Source organism: Egretta garzetta, unplaced genomic scaffold (genome assembly GCF_000687185.1).
Source record: "Egretta garzetta isolate BGI_Z169 unplaced genomic scaffold, ASM68718v1 scaffold754, whole genome shotgun sequence".
Classification (NCBI taxonomy): Eukaryota; Metazoa; Chordata; class Aves; order Pelecaniformes; family Ardeidae; genus Egretta; species Egretta garzetta.
In genome coordinates, this window is record NW_009259587.1 from 601643 (window position 1) to 618612 (window position 16970).

A 16970-nucleotide genomic window follows, 5' to 3' on the forward strand; every position below is an offset into this window, starting at 1 on the left:
CCCTCCTGCCCTCCTGCCGCACCGGCCTGGGGGCCTGCGGGGCTGTGCCTCTCACACGTTCTCACCCCTCTCTCCGGCTGCTGTTCTACAGGTTTTTCCCCCCCTTAACTACGTTATCCCAGAGGCGCTATCACCGTCGCTGATGGGCTCGGCCTTGGCCAGCAGCAGGTCCACCTTGGAGCCGGCTGGCGTTGGCTCTGCCGGCCATGGGGGAAGCTTCTGGCAGCTTCTCACAGAAGCCACCCTGTTGCCCCAAAATCTTGCCACACAAACCTAATACAGTTCATTCATACAAGAAAGAAACTGACCTATAGACATGTAGCAGGCACATTTGGATAGCTGTGTATATATATTCTGTGCAGCTGTGTCATTATGTTCCATTTTAAGTGTTTGAGAAAGGGGACTGTAAATTTCTGCCTACTACAAACATTGACCATGGGTACCACTGGAAATGGAGTCCTCAGGGAACTGCTCAGTCCAACAGGGCGTCTTAGTGAACTTAGCGTTCTGAACCTTAGGAAGTCCACTGCTTTCAAAATGTTACTTTCCTCTTGGTCTTGTCTGTATTAGGTGGTCTTCTTATGCTAGTGATGTTATTCCTAGAAGGCTGGTGTGGTGATCACTAGTGTTTTTCAGTCAGTTTTGCTGTGCTGCCTGGGGGTTGTAGGTTGGTGGTTGTTTTCCCCCAGCAGTTTGTGTGGTCCCTTCTTTAAGGATGACTTGCTTAGTCCTTGTACAAGGATCATGTGGCTTTTATCCATCCAAACCATTCCTCTACCAGCATGCCACAAAATGTCATTAGTAAGAAATTCACAGAGACTCTGTATAGATTGTATTGGCTATGTAAATTCAGCTTTTAATTTTATTTAAACAAGTCTGGATTTTCAATGACTCTGGTTATTGAAACGGCAATATATAAATATTTTGTTCCCCATTGCTGCAATTCAGCTTACACAGTAATTCAGCTGTTTCAGAATCCTTTTTTTTCCCCCCTCTCAGACTTAAGCTTTCCCAAACCCATACTGAAATCCGAGAGCATACTAAGTAAAACTAATACAGAAAGAATTTATTCAGTGCAAATTTAAATCCTTAGGAGGCAAATACTTGGTTCAAAGTATCTACTTTCATTTAGAATATATGTGGGAAATTCATCAGTGGCAGTGGATAGGAGGGAGATTACCAAACTAAATTAAGTGAGAATTGGAATAATTGTGTTGGAGTAAGAAAGGAGTATTGACATTTTGAGGCCAGTTAGTAGTATGTTGGCCTTCAGATCGCTATCTTAAATTTGTAGTATCTCCCAAGTCAGGAGAACACATCTGTGTGTTTCTGTGACAAAATGTTGTTACATTCTTTTTACAGCATCCAGATGCTAAATGTGGTTTTGAATTTGGGAAATTTCAGTCTTCAGTTACCTTTTTTACATAGGTAATCTTAGAGCTACCTTTTTGGTCATTTTGGGATTACTTTCCCAAAATCCGAAATATCAGGATAACACGCAAGTGACTAGTTCAATATAGATTGTAATTCCACCTCAAACTGTAGTAAGAGTTTCTATCTCTTATCCCTTAAATAAAGGTAGTAGAATAGGTTATGTATTGATGTATTTATTTTGTATTTATAATACATTAATTATCAGAAAATAGAAGAAAAAAATTCTGGCATAGGCAGTTTTGAAATTCACTGTGTTTCTTACATGGGTACATTGTTTCTTCTAGTCTGATAGTCTTAATTTACTTAATTTGCTGCCTTTTACCAAGCTTTTGTAACTTACTGGTATTGTGATTATTTTATTACACCCAGCTACAGTACAGTAATTTGCAGTTTGTTCTGCAAGCTTAGAAAAGTATTTGTGGTTTGGTTTGTGGTTTTTTTTTTTTTTCCTTAGAAGGTGATATTCCAAAATACGCTTTTTCAAGTAAAGCTAAAATTCCAATGGCAACACAAGTGGTGATATAATTTTAGTATCTACTTGTTTTCACTCAGGCAATTTTAAGTTTATGTTCACTTTTCCAATAAGAATTACTAAAATTTTTGAAAGCTTTGGAGATAGAGAAGTGGAACAGGAAGTTAAATTAATTCAATTTAGTCAGCAAAAAAATTTAAAGCCATTATCTCAACAGCTCTTTAGTGACAGTTTGCATGGTTTTGGCTGAGAGATTGGTTTACTGGAATGAAAATTGACATTGTTTAAGAGCCAGACAGTGTTACATAAAAACCTGGACAGTTTACAGCATTTTCCAAGCAGTAAGATGAAAACAGGATCAATCAGGAAAGAAATCAAATGGGATAATTGAGAAACTGAGGGAAGGCGAGAATTACTGAACAATTTAGGACCAAATCCAGGATGAGGACTTTGTGGAAGATGGAAATGCCGAACAAAGGAGAATAGACGAATTGCAGCATGGCTTAGGTTTATTCTGTCTTGCTAAAACCTGCAAATTCTGTGTCTAAAGCAGTTGTCTTAAGTGACAAATGGTAGTTTCTTCATGTATTAACTCAAAATAATGAGACCTTTCAAATTGTAAGTAGAATTTTGGGAACACTGGAAGTTTTAGGGGGATATGCTATGCTCTATGGTAGATGTTACAGGACTAATGAGAGCATTAAAGAAAAGGAGATTTAGGGCAGCATGGTAGAGGTGGATTGTTTAACATCGAACTGCTGCTACTGTACGAGAAAATGGGATTAAGATTTCTTCTGTACTTTGCCAGAGTACAGGCTAATTCAGGTCATCTGGGCATGTTTCTGCAAAACTAAAGGACGCCAGGTTATTTGATGTTATGTGTTTAACTCAAAATAATTTTAACTTCCATGGAAATACCATCCCCTGTTGTCACTGGTGTAACAGTAGCATATGATGTCATGGCAAACTCAGAAGGAATGTCGTTTAGGTCATTTAAACGTCTACATTTTTTATTTTATATGCCTATCTGAATGCAATAGGTTACAATAAATCTGATCCCCAAGCCACAGATGTTGAAACATGATTCTAACTACTGCATTCCCCGAGAGGTTTCCTTGCAAACAGTGTGAGATAATTTTGCAATCTGACATTTTATTATTGACTTGTTCCGATTTCCCAGACCACCAATATACTTCCAGATTTGCTAGTGTATAAGCAAATTTCCCTTGGGTGATTAAATGCAAAGCATTTTAAAGATTTTTCTAATATTTTTGCTTAGAGAACTTTACTATTGTAATTTTTATTTAGACTTTAAAATTTTGTTTCTTGTAGCTGAATATGCAATTTGAATTCCTATTGTGTGTGTTACTAACTTTAGCTAGGATTGTCCATCAGTCTTTGCCTTTTGACCTGCAACCTGTGCACAGACCTCTGAGAGAACTACCACTTCTACAGGGGGCTGACAAAGTAATAGTAGTTCAAGTTTGTGGGAGTCTGTTTCTTATGACAGGAGATTTATTTATAATCCAAAATTTTTATTCCTAATAAGTTCTAGAAGAATTTCTAAAAAACAGCTGTCCAGGTTTGATCTGATCTGTGCTTTCTGGCTGAACAAATACGTTACTAATCTTTTGAATAAAACCTGACAAATAAGCTTTTTGAATAAAAGGTTGATGACTGAATTGTCTTTGTTGTAACAAAGAAACAATTAAAGAAAATGCTGCAAGTTTTAGAATAATAATCATGCCTCTTCTGTTTTTTTATTTTTATGTACTTAATGATAGAATGTTTAGTCTTCTAGGCACTATCCAATGGAAAACTCATTGCTGGTTGGCGTACAAGTCACAAGTCAACTGCTTTCCAGTTCTATTCTAGTTGAAATATTTTATTAAAAATCTTAAATATCTAAGTTCTTGGATGGCATTCTTACTTAGAAAAAACTTTAATTGAAAAAGGTGTTTCTTCCTAATTTATTTCTGTACAGAAGCTTACAGTTTTCTCCACTAAATCAAAAATAATTTAAAACATTTTTAATGTACATATTTTAAGAAGTGTTCTATTACAGTATTTCACATGTTTTCAGCGAAACAGATATACAGCTATTTGAGTTCAAGCTGCCAGGCACCCAAAGTGGTGGTGTGCCTATTTTAAATCTGGATTTACATAAGAAGTAGAGTGAATGGGTTTTGAAATCATTTTATTCAACAAATAATGCTTTTTATAGGGATGAGGAGGTTTGTTAGACAGAATTTATAAAGTCTTTGTTCATTCTAAAATTTCTGACAGCACATCTGCAAATGTATTTTGTTGTATGTATTATGTTTCCCTCTCTGCAACAGGGAATCTGCTATACCACAGTTTTTGTGTATCTTTCAGAAATGCAGATTGACAGTTAAATACCGTGTAAATATAATAAGATTCTACCAAATTCTATTCTATAAATAAATTCTACCAAAAAAGCGTGCATAACATATTCTGCCTTTTGTATTTACACTTTTTGTGCAGGGATGGGGAAAGGATTTTTGCACCGCAATTCTTCAGCAAGTATCTAAATACTTTGGCTCACACCAAGATATGCTAAAGGAACAACTGGAAAAATACTGGATTATTGAGTTTTGGATTCCAAATGTGCTGAATACTTGAGTGTTTGGATTTTAATACTTATAGTTACTGCATCTTAATATTTATAGAGGCTTAATGTGAAAATCATTTACGTCTAAGAGCAGTTCATGCAGAATTTGTAAGTTCATTTGTTTAGTAGATGTAAAAAGCAGGTTTTTTTCAATTAGGAGAGTCAAAGGGTTAAATTACGTTTAAATAAAATACAGTTGAATTTACTATATATTATTGCTTCTTGATTCACAAGAGGGCAAACAAAATGATTGAGCCAGTGATTAGTAAGAGCACAAGTTTTCCGATACTGCCTTTGCAGTGTATTTCAGCGGTGTTCTTCACCAAGTGCATTTCATGCTGTATTTAGAAGAAAACTAACCCTCCTTCCCTTCCCCAGACCTCCTGCTTGAGATAGGCATCAGAATTTATTGCAACCAGACTGGTGCCAATCACTCCAGCAGTAAGCATGGAAGAATGGTCTACATTCAGCTCCAGGCAGGAAACGATTACCACCAGGAAACAGTTATGGTGACATTTTTTCTTTATCTACATGCCATCACTGTAGACGTCTGTCTGAAACAGTGTTGGGCAGTTCCCTGTGAGAGCAGGAGTAGACATACCTTTAAAATTAGCAGATAAAAAAAGCAGAATATCCCGTGTTGGCCGTTGAGCATTCTCAGAATGCCCTAGAAATACTTGATCTGTACAGGTGGGAGCCATTCTCCAGCTGGTTTGTCATAGACCACGCTTTCATACAGATACCTCATTTGGAGCTGTGGACAGTTCTCATTTTTATTTGGTGGTGCATCCATAGCCGTGTCTTAGAGAACAAGACTGGTTCTGTGGAAAACTATGGCTGGTAGGTGTTCAGTGGATTTTTACCTTAGCGTTTAATGAAGAAACAAGTATATACTTACCTAAGGTATTTAAAACACCACAAAAATACTCTGAAGAGTTTGGGCTCTGGTTTTAAGATGTAAATACGTGTTTGTTGAGCACTGAACTAAAGTCTGCAAATCACTCGCGCAGTCAATAAATGTGTCGTAATAGCTGATGGTGAAGCAAAGCTCCATGTTCATGTCTGTGTTATTCACAGCTTTTATGTATGTGTATGGCTGCTTCTGGAGTTCATCTAAGGATGGATGGTTATTAAAAGTGAACTTACTAAGGCTTTCCAGAAATAACTAGCTCTGGCTGATGATGATCTAAATTGTTTAATTCTTGATGAAATATCTTCTTATGGTTTGTGTTTGCGAAGGACAAGTCATTCATGATTCTAGCATGTGTTGTAAAAATGTATCTTCACAGCTGAAATAAGGCTTCTATCATCAAATTGATGCATTTAACTTCTAAAGCAATTTAGTAGGTCTGTGCTGTCCCTGTATCTTACAAGTACAATTAAAAATAGCTCTTGTCATGCCCTGTAAGAGTTCATTCTGTTTACAGACTGCAGTATTGTGTGACAATATTTGCCTCTGAAATTTTGTAGCTTAAAGTGGCTTGCACCACTTAAATTACTCTGTACCATCAGGTTTGTGCAGTTAATTGTCCCAGGAGCTCTGGAGTGGGAGGTGGCTACTTCTTGATGTAACAGATCCAATGGATGATGTGTTGTGTTAGTTAACGTATCTTGCCAGTATTGACATATGACCATCCCATATTATAAAGAGTCGGAGAAAAGACAAGGACAAGGTACTGTCATGTACTTTTCTATCTTTAGGTGATGTGATATTAGATAATATCACCTCCAGGAGTAAGTAAAGGAGCTCTCTAACCAGATCAGGTGTAATCATTAGTTTTAATGTGTTGCTCTTCTACTATGTACAGTCTTGTTTTGCCATTGGGATTTCACCTGCATTTGTTGTCCCATCTTATTTTTTCCATCTGGCCTTCATGGCTATGGGAAGCCTGTCAAAAAGATACTATTTTTTTATTTTTAGTCAGAGCATGATTCTGGAACTTAAACATAACATTTTAGCAAAATATGGAATATTTGAATTTAGCAACTTCTGAATAGGCAATAGAGATTAATGGCAATGTGTACTTGTGTGACACTAAAAATGAAGAAGCATGACTTGCTAAGAGAAGTTGCATTATTGGATGTGAGAAAATTATTTTGTATTCTGTAATTGTATGTAGGTAGGAAGAAATTAAGGTAACTGAAATGTTGAAGAGCAGGTAGGGTAGCTCTCAGTGGAGTTTCAGAATGGTGTAATCTTTTCTTCAGTAAATCTCAGGCTTGTATGTAGTATTGTATATATGTATTATTTTGAAATTGCAATAGAAAGAGTTTACCATTATACAGTTGAAGAATCTTGACTTTTAATTGTGGAAGTAGTCAAGTTTTGACTCTTAATTTTGCTGTTTAGAATAATTTCAGTCCAGCTGCAGTACTGCCAGGCCAAGAAATAGAAACTCTTATGCCTTAAAGTTCTACGTTCAGCATCTTACAGAAAAGGATTTGCCAGCCAATTTTAATAGATTAAAATAGTCGTAGAATGAAAATATAGTTCAGGTCCAATAAGGGGCCGTGGGAGGTCTCTAGTGCAACATCCAGCTCAAAAAGATGAGTATATTATTCAGAACAGGTTGCTCAGGGTTTTGTCTTGACAGCCTTCAAGGATGGAAATTCCACAAACTCTGTGGGCAGCCACTGTGGGCAACTACTGCTTAATTATCCTAACAGTCAATGGTTGATATCTCTCCTATTTCTTTTTTCTCAGTCTCCCTAGTGGGGCTCAGTAGCAGACTTGGCTCCGTCAAGCCTACATTCTTCCTACATAGAAGAATGTATGTTAGAAGGACAGCAGGAGGTCAGCTAGTCTGAACTCCTCCTCAAAGTAGGTGCAGTCAGAGCAAGTTGCCCAGCTGCTTACCCAGTCAAATTTTGGAGATCATACTCCATAGTGGTCTGCCACCTGCTTACTGCCTCCATTAGCTCTTTCACTTGACTGCTCTATACCTCAGCCGCAGCACATCATTCACAGGTGAGGCCACTGTGACCATTGGCCCAGGGAAGAGGCTCGAGGCATTTCTTGCATGCCTGGAAACCAGCTGGCTGTATCTTGCCTCCAGAACCGTGCCTGAGTGAAGGCCTCCCATGTGCCAGGGATGCTTATTTCAGCTGGTGCTGGGGACTGAGCCCTGTGGCACCTCATGACCATTTTTGTGCAGTCTCATGCTGTCTGCGGCAGATTCTTGCCCTCTTGTCATGCAAGCTGCCCTGTTAACTGCTGCAGTCATTATGTAAAATGCATAATTCTATACATGTTTTAACTTTTGCTTTCTGGAAAAAAAAAAAGTATCAAAATACTTCAGAATTTCATGGGGGGACAAATCTTGTTTATGTCTCTAGTAATAGTTTTTACTTCCACACCACTTGTAGAAGAAATTAAACAATTTGAAATTCAGTCTGTTTTGTCTATTGCTTAAAAAGAGAGCATAAGAGTTTGTTGAACAAGTATAGCTATTGATTCTTCTACTAAACAAATATTTTTGTGTAGTATATGATGATGCCATTCTAGAGCCTTTCAGTTTTGTCAGATAGGCATGTGTGTTAGAAATACTTCAGTAAACTCTGTTCTTCTCCTTAAAAAAGGAGGAGGGGAAAAAAGCCCTAATTCCTAATAATAAGCAAAAGTACCACTGAAACTTTTTGTTAGTCTGGTTGCTATGCATCATGTTGATAATTCCTGTAAGAATTTTGAATCCTGACACTGTTAGCATAGTAAGTGGTTTTCAGATGCCAGTATTTTTTGTTAAGTTTATGGTAGACGCATGCAAGAAAAAAAGACCTGCAAGGGGACCTTAGCAGCTTTTAACCAGTAAGGGCTTCAAGGATATAGGTCTGTCTGACATGGCTCGCAAACAGTTTTGCTAATCCATATTGCTGAAGCACCCAAGGGCTGACACATGCTGGCTATGAATGAATTTGTAAGACATGGTCTTTCTTGCAAACAGCCCAGGGTAATAAACAGTGCTGAAGCAGAGAAGGAAGGAGTGTGACAGCTAATAATGTTAAGGTGTGGGCAGTCCAGTCAGAACAATTCAAAGCTCTCCAAGTAAGTGAAGAGCCCTCGTTTGGCTGCTCCATTAGCTGCTGCAACTAGATCCGCAGCTCTGGAGCAGGAAGACTGCAGTATTGCAAAGGTAGAATGACATGACTTGGAAGCATCTTTCAGAGAGGATGCTACCTTGTTAATCCTTGCTTGCTAATCCTCATCCGCATTAGCGCAATTGTTTTTAACAGCAGGTGACAGCTGTGATTGCAGTGAAACTAGGAGTGTGGTTTAGTTGGGAGCATAAAGTGGGTCAAACATGTTCTGTATATTCTTCGAAAGACAGACTAAACCTTCTTAGTAAGCATTTGATTTTACCTTTAACAACTAGTAAAGTGTGTGTGTGTATGCACACACATTCACACACACACATAGATAAAATTCGATATTGATGTATTTCTTTAAACCACTGAAGACAGGCCAATGGCAGTTCCTAAGTCGGGGCATAGTGTTTGATTCAATAAAATATTAATGCACAAGCACCATGAAGAACCTATAGAATAGCTATGTTATTAAGCCCACATAATTTAAAGGTCTGCATTTGTTACAAACTTCTGATGCCTAGAAGTAGTATGAAAAATTCTTCATTAGATTTTTCTCTACAGTATTGCATCTCCTCCTCTCCTTCATCATCAATAAGTTAAATAAATAGGCTAAGCAAAGTCTTCAGTGCAGTTAAACTTGATCCTTAAACAGAATCAAGGACGTTTAATGGTGAAGATTATCACCAAGAAAGATAGTGGGACAACATGATGCAAAGCTGTTAGGATTTTTGATTTAATGACCTGTGCTTGGGCAGCTTTGAAGCAGCGTACCTTGTAATCATTTTTCTCCAAACATCTCTGTTGCTTTTCTTGAGCTGGCTGAGATTATACAGAGGTACTGATTTCATACTTGTTTTTTGATAGAGTGGTCTTACAATTCAAACTCTGCATAGATGCAGAAACCCTTCATATTCAGAAAAAATTTTCAGAGTGAGCTCATCTGTTCGTATTGGAAATCATGGCCTGGTCTGCTCAGAGTGATTGGGTATTATAAGGTTAAATGTGCAAATCAGTGGCGTGGATATTCGCTTTGATGCAATCCCATTTTTTGAAAATTGCAAGGAATACTGGAGCAGTTTTCCAAAACTGCAGTGTGTCCTGAGGTTGTTAGAAACACCTAGAAGTCAGTTTTCTTCTTAAAAGTCCAACTGTGCTCAAAGGGTGTTTCTGGGCTTCCTCCAGTGGCCATGCTTGCCACTCATTTTCGCTTTTTTCCCCCCTCTTTCTTGCAGAAAAACTCTGCAGCAGCAACTAGTTGGGTGGCCAGTTGCCCTGCTTTCAAATCCAAGAGGTTTCCTGGAAAGCTTCCAGCTTTGTATGATTTTGTTTCTGTTGGTATTCTCATTTGATCCACTGCCTTGGACAGTGGCTTCTTACTGCTTTTGGCTAGTCTCAGCTTTTTTTAAATTAATTGGTTTTGCCTTTACTGAAAAAGGTACTAACCTGCTCATTATCTGTATTCAGACCTCTGACTTCATTTGCTTGAAACAAGTTATTAAAATAGTTCAGGATTTTTTTATGTAATTGAATTTTAATTCCCTTACACTTCGGATACTTTTTTGTGAGTTAAGATATTTGTCAGTTAAACAGAAGAGCTAACGTGAATAAAAAAAAAAAAAGTTGTTGTGCCAAGGCAATTTACGTTAATAAAACCATAATTCATTTAAAAAGTAATCTGTCCTATGCAATAATTAAAATATTTTGTCTTCTGTACTTCCTCTGTGCTTAGATAAAAGTGTGGACAGAAATCTACTACAAACTCTATGTTTAACGATTGCATCTTTAAATGAGACTGTCATGCTTGGAGCTCTCAGTGTTTGCTTCCTGTGAAAAGGTTGTGGAGGAGAAACTAAATTCAATTAATGTAGTATCAATCTATTTTTTCCCCTTCATTTTCAGCACTAATAGCAGCTGTCAGTTTACATATACTTCCAATAAGTTTAAAAGTATTCAACATTTATTTCTTCTTGATGTTCTAGGTTTGTTGCACTGACCCCTTGGAGAGTGTATCATCTGACTTCTCTCATAATACTTGGAGTGCTAGTTCTTCAGATAATAAAGGATTTGGTATTCTCGAGGATAAAAGGTAAGGCAGTGCACTGACAGAGTTCCTTGCTTAAACAGCTGCAATTCAGAGCATGTTAGTTCATTACTAAATCCACTTTGATATTATGATTATTGTAGAAGTATTCGCTAATTTCAGAGGGAAATAATATATCTATGATGATCTATTACCATTTTCAATTCAGTTTTGCTATACTTAATAGAAAGGGCATTAGGGGATTTCTTTTAGCATTAGTATAATCGGTATCAGTGAGCAATCATTCTTGTTTCTTAACTTCTAGGTCTGAAAAGGCATTTTCTAAAATACAAAGTTTTCCTAAACATTTGTACTTCTTCCGACATTAATCACATCATTGCTGGAAAGTTTGGGAGGCCAAATATCAGCTGGTCAACTTTGCAAACAGATTGAGAAATGACCTATCTTAGCATAGTTGAAATAAGAAGTGAGCAGTATTTTTTTTCTGCTTTATGTAGTGTTTAGTTTCCAGTGTGTGTGAAGTCTTATGTGAATATAACCAAGTTCAAAAGGGCTTTTGAGTTGTCTGGGCTGGTGTTTGGTTTTTGGTTGTTTTGGTTTTTGGGTTTTTTTAATTCTGTTTCTGTACTTCATTACCATCTTGAAAATTCTTTAGCAAAATGATGGTCATCAGTGTGTAATTTTCATTGTCAGGGAGAATTTTTAAAGTGTCTTATTTTGCCTTTTGTTTGACGTTGAATCCCTGCGCAAAGTGTTTGAAAAATCACCTGAACATGGTAAAAAAGCAGGAAATACATGTCAGAGAAGCATGGTATTCCTCTTTGATGTACTACCACGTCAGTTCTGACTGCTAAAACCTATTGTTCCCTGATAAGTTGCAGCAGTTACTCGCAACCTTTTTTAAGGATGGTTCGCTCTCGTTGCCTTCTCTGGAGTCTTCATTACTGTTCTGTTTCCTGTCTGAGCATTGCAAGCTCAAGAGGCCAACTTAAAAAGCTTAGCAGAATTTGATTTTTAGGCTCTGTCTTGTATAAATCATCACTAATGTTGAATACCTCACTAGTTGGAATTCCTAATATTTTTGTATTTACCAAATCCAACATGTGCCAACATTGACCAAGCTAAGAGAATAAGAATACCACCCCATCTTCTTTATGTTTCTATGTGAATTATTAACCATTCATCGTATAAATGAGGCTAGGAAGACCTGTTTCCCAGCTGGCCTTTGATGGTGTTGTACACAGAGTTCAAGAACAATCAGGTTCTTGAAGTAAGACTGTAGAAATCTTGTGGTAGTGACTTGAAATCAACAAAGTGACACTCCAAAAAGCAGAAAAAAACTCCCTGTTTAACACTTCTATGTAGCTACTTCACACTTCCAGCCAGCCACTAGATGGCAAGACTATTACAGATTCATAAGGAACGTAATGAACGTGGTTGTCAGTTTGTAGATGTAAAGCATAAGTTGTATTGGTTATCTTCTCCTTCCATGTGAAAATGTAGCGATAGAAGATACTGATTTTTTTCCATTTATATTCTTAACTGGTATGTTCAGTTTACAGAAAACAATTTAAGAACTGTTACTCTAAGTTAATATACCCTTCCTGTTTTGACTGTTACAGAGACTTCCTTAGCCATTTTGACCCAAATTTAAACATTTCTTGTGAATAAAGAAAAAAAATAATAATATCGTTTCTGGTTTGGTGCATTGTGTTTCATCTTGCATTCCTACAATTACAGGTGCGCAGCTTTGGAGGACCATCGCTGGCAAGTAGGTATATTATTTTTAATACATTGGTTATTTAATAACTTCTTTTTTATAGTTAGTCTGGAGTTTTAAAAACAGTCTATTTTCCCTCTAATTAAAATAGAACTGACTTGTTTTTATCTTAGCATCTTTTCCAAGTTTATTACTGCTTGTTCATTGTTTTAATTTTTAATAACTGTAGAAAGTGTATTTTTTCTGACCTAAGTTATATTAAAGTATACAGTAACATATGAAAATACTTTTAGAAATGCTTTTTCTTGCAGTGAGATTATCATGCTTTGTGTTTTCTGGGAATTGGTGTTTTCTTTGAAGTCTGTAGTAGCCAACACAAGTAATTGATCATTATAATTTCAAGTGAATATCAGTTGATATCCATAGGAACAGAAATTAATCAATAATTGTGAAGGCTGTTGACTTGCAGTTGGGCTGGCTCAGTCCACAGGCAAATGTTTGTATCATGTTGTTAATGTAGGGTATATAATTGATTTAATTTGGTTGCAGTATAAGTGATACCTCTAAATGGTTTACGGATGATCCATTTTCAGAATAAGAGTTTGTATATTTCAGGCTTTATTCTTCTAAACAGACCACCAGGAATTACTGTGTATCTGACATAATTTGAAAGCAACTGCTGTATTACAGATACCCATTAATACACTATTGTATTACACCCTGAGGCTGAAGAAACAATAATAGAAAGTTGAAAAGGAAAGATGCAGGTTTTTGTTTTCTGCCTAGAGATAGATACCAATATCACGGCAGTTACAGAAAGCAGTTCAGATGTGCAGTCATTCCTAAACTTCTAGAGGTGTGAACTATCTTCAGGCTTTCTTACAAACCTGAAGTGGAGCTGTGTGGAACTGATGACAGGTTAGTTCATGAACTGAGCAGTATAAAATGGTTCTTTTACCACAGCTGGTACTACTCAGTGTATCTGTGTAAACCGGCAGTGCATCAAAGATTTTAACTGAGAAGCCATTGCTGTGGCACAGTAGATAGTGTGACTTGGGTTTTGTTATTTCATCCTGTACCTTGTGAGAGAAATTTACATAAAACTTACTATCTTTTTGGTTTCTGATATCTGAATTTACCTGTCTACGTGAGAGAGGAGGAGGGCAAAGAAAACCAAATTGCTCATGGAATGGAAGGAAACAGGTTTTTAACTGCCCTTTGTTTCCATGAAAAATAATTCTGCAGTCTGAGACCATTTTTTCCCCATACTCCCCAGTTCATCGCATCCCCAAACCAGATCAGCTGATCTTCATAAAAAGACTGTAAATAGTACTTCAGATATCTTGGGTTCAGTTTGGCAGGTGTTCAGACTCTTGGACTTGACTTGCTGTTCTGTGGGAAGCCCAACAGAGAGAGTGGAAAAGAGAATTTTATGAGCTCGCTGTAACCTATTCTGTTGGGTATTAAAATACAAGTAGTTTATGCCTCTGTGTAAAATAATTTGCAATGGTAAAGACACAAGGTCAGTTCATATATCCATGTAGCCCAGTGTCTGCTCTCTGAAGGTGACCGGCTGGGAGAAACATGGCCTTGGGTAGTGTATTAAAGCAGGACAAGCTTGCAGCCTTGTTCTCCTGGTGTACTTTCCCAGCCTCTGGCAGCCTCCAGTTAAAGGACCATCAGGTACCAGAAGTGGTCTCTTTTTTTCTTTTTTTCTTTTTTTTTTTTTTTTTACTTTATCCCTAAACTTTCCTAGGTGGACCTTCCATGAATTTGTCTCGTTGCTTTTGTTCTCACAAACTTCTGATACTTGCAAAATCCTGTAGCACGAATATCCACAGCTTGAACTATGTGTTTTGTGAACACAGCCTTGTGTTTATCTACTGCTGTATAATAGTTTCTTAATCCCTTTCTACCTTTCTTGTGTTGAAACAAAGTGAGCAATGACTCTCTATTAATATTCACCAGCAAGCTGTGACTTTATAAACCTCTGTCCTGTTCAGTCCATGACTACTTAATTGTTCCTAAAATAGAAGTTCTCTATAGGTTTGATATCCTCATTGTGCTTTTCTGCACTTTTCTTCCATTTCTGTTATCCTTTTTGTCATGGGGCAGGGGCAGAATTAGAAATAGTATTCAGCATTCCGGGAGATGTTGGACTATACATTGGCATAAGACTATACATTGTCATAAAAAATATCCTCTCTTCAAAATAAATCCCAATGCTTGGTTTGATTTTTTTTAACCTCTACTGAGCTCTGAATTGATGTTTTCATGGATATATAATCGCCTCAAGATTAAGTTCCTGAGTAGTAAAGGTCAGCTTAAAGTCCATGTGACTTCCAAGATTTTTTTCCATGCAAATCTTTTCACATTTCATCTGCCTTTTGACAAGCGAATCACTTGATACTTGGCTAAAGTTCTACAATTCCATGCAGTTGATTTCCATCTTTACTAGAATAATTCCTCTCATATCCCGTGACTTCTTAGTCCCTGTAAGGGCATTTTATGAGAGACCTTGTTGAAAGCCTTCTCAGAAATCCAGGTGAATTTTTATGGATATCGCCGTTCATTTACAAGCTGGTTGACTCTTTGAGAGCACAGAAGGCTTGTGGTGTGATGTCCTTTACAAAATTGTGCCGTAGGACAGCATGCATGTCCTTTATTAGATTTCTGGACAGTTTGCACGGAATAGAGATGAGTCTTTACTAGTTTGCAGTTCTCTGGCTTGTGCATACCTTCTCTAAAAATAGATGTTGCTTTAGACACTTTGCAGTCCTCTGGTGTTAAGGCAGCTCTAAGAGAGGTTATTTAGCATAAATGAAATTTCAATTGTTGCACCCTAGCTTTCATTTAGAACTTTTGTAAGTTCACATAAAGACTTTGTAGTTACATACACTGTGGGTGGGTACTTGTGGTTTTGTGTTTTTTTTTTCTCTTTTTTCTGAATGCTAACATACAAATGTGCCTGTTGATTGGGTTGGAACTGGAAGGTAGGGACCCCCGCTGGAGCCGTGCGTGAAGAACTGCAGCCCGTGGGAAGGCCCCAGGCTGGAGCCGTGCGTGGGGGACTGTCTGCTGTGGGAGGGAGCCCGGGCTGGAGCAGGGGCAGAGGGTGAGGAGTCCTCCCCCTGGGGAGGAAGGAGCGGCAGGGACAGCGTGGGATGGACTGACCCCAGCCCCCTTTCCCCGTCCCCCTGCGCTGCTCGGGGGGAGGAGGGAGAGAAATCAGGAGTGAAGTTGAGCCCAGGAAGAAGGGAGGGGTGGGGGGAAGGTGTTTCAAGTTTTGGGGGTTTGTTTCTCACTACCCAACTCTGATTTGACTGGCAATACATTAAATTAATTTCTCTGAGTTGAGTCTGTTTTGCTCATGATGGTAATTGCTGAGTGATCCCTCCCTGTCCTTATCTCAACCCACGAGCTTTTTGTTCTATCTTCTCTCCCCTGTCCAGCTGAGGAGGGGGCAGTGATAGAGCGGCTTTGGTGGGCACCTGGTGTCCAGCCAGGGTCAACCTGCCACACAGAATTAAGGCTGTAACGGAATTGTTTCTGGTTTATGCTTGTTAATCCATTTCCTTGATGTTGTAGAGAGCAACAAAGCTAATGTAAGCCAAGCCCAGTCATGTGGGCCAGTCAGTACCGAAACACAGGCCTATTGCTATCAGTTTCTGTTGCGCAGTCCTTTAGTCTTCGTTCAGTCATCAGACGAGATCCATTCTTCACATAGCTGCACACAGCTGTATGAAAGCTGGTAACAGACCGATAAAAGAACTTCCTGTAGACATACAGGAAGACAGAGGGCTGAATATACTCTAATAGATAAATAGATAAAAATGGGCTTCAGAGTGCAAATATTTCCTTCTTCAGTTGTTTCAACATAATGTGAAGGCATCTAGTGTACTCAAAGACTTCCACTCCTGGTATTTTGTAATGTTCATTTCAGCTCATGTATTCATATGAATTTGTGCTGGAATATATATATGGCTGAATAACATAAATAATTCTGCTTAAAAATATGATTCTCCCAAATGTTCTTAATATAAAAAAGTAGTTGCAGTCCTGTAGAAAGTGGATACATACTTATGGAAATGTAGTCTTAGCAAATGGAAATTGAGTTTTATTTGCAGTTTAAACCTATATTTAATTTATTTAGTAGCCACTGTACTGTTCAACTATCAAATTGCAATTATACTTTGTTTTATATAACGCATTGTCACAACTCAGATAGCTAGCAATATGCAAGGTGGGCTTTTTTCGAAATCACAAAGGCACATTATATATAAACATTCAAACCTCCTGCAGATTGCAGAAAGAATTATCTACCTTGCAAAACTTCTTGACACTTGTATTTTATTTTTTTTTTTTATATTGCATGAATTTATTCCTACTTTCTGGCTAGTTATTTCCAAAGTGTTAGCTCACATCTCAGGTAATGTGTTCTTCAGGGTTTATTTTTATAAGAAAGAATATTACCTGTGGGAGGTGCACCCAGGTAGAGGAACTTCTCCGCTTAGTGACAGAGCTCTGGGAGGAGGTGAGTAGGTTGAGGAGTACTGGGTGGGGGGGGAGGTGTGGAGAGGGAGACTAC

The 16970-nt window shown here is 37.8% G+C and overlaps 1 protein-coding gene across 1 annotated transcript in view; it reads left to right on the forward strand.

The window, feature by feature from the left end:
- Window positions 1-8296: 8296 nt before the first annotated feature.
- The window catches only part of RETREG1 (reticulophagy regulator 1), a 48922-nt gene continuing 40248 nt past the window's right edge, over window positions 8297-16970 (forward strand). The window contains exons 1-3 of the mRNA XM_035893424.1: window positions 8297-8343; window positions 10601-10707; window positions 12403-12433. Coding sequence (XP_035749317.1) covers window positions 8297-8343; window positions 10601-10707; window positions 12403-12433 — 185 coding nt within the window. The remainder of the gene's footprint in view (window positions 8344-10600; window positions 10708-12402; window positions 12434-16970) is intronic.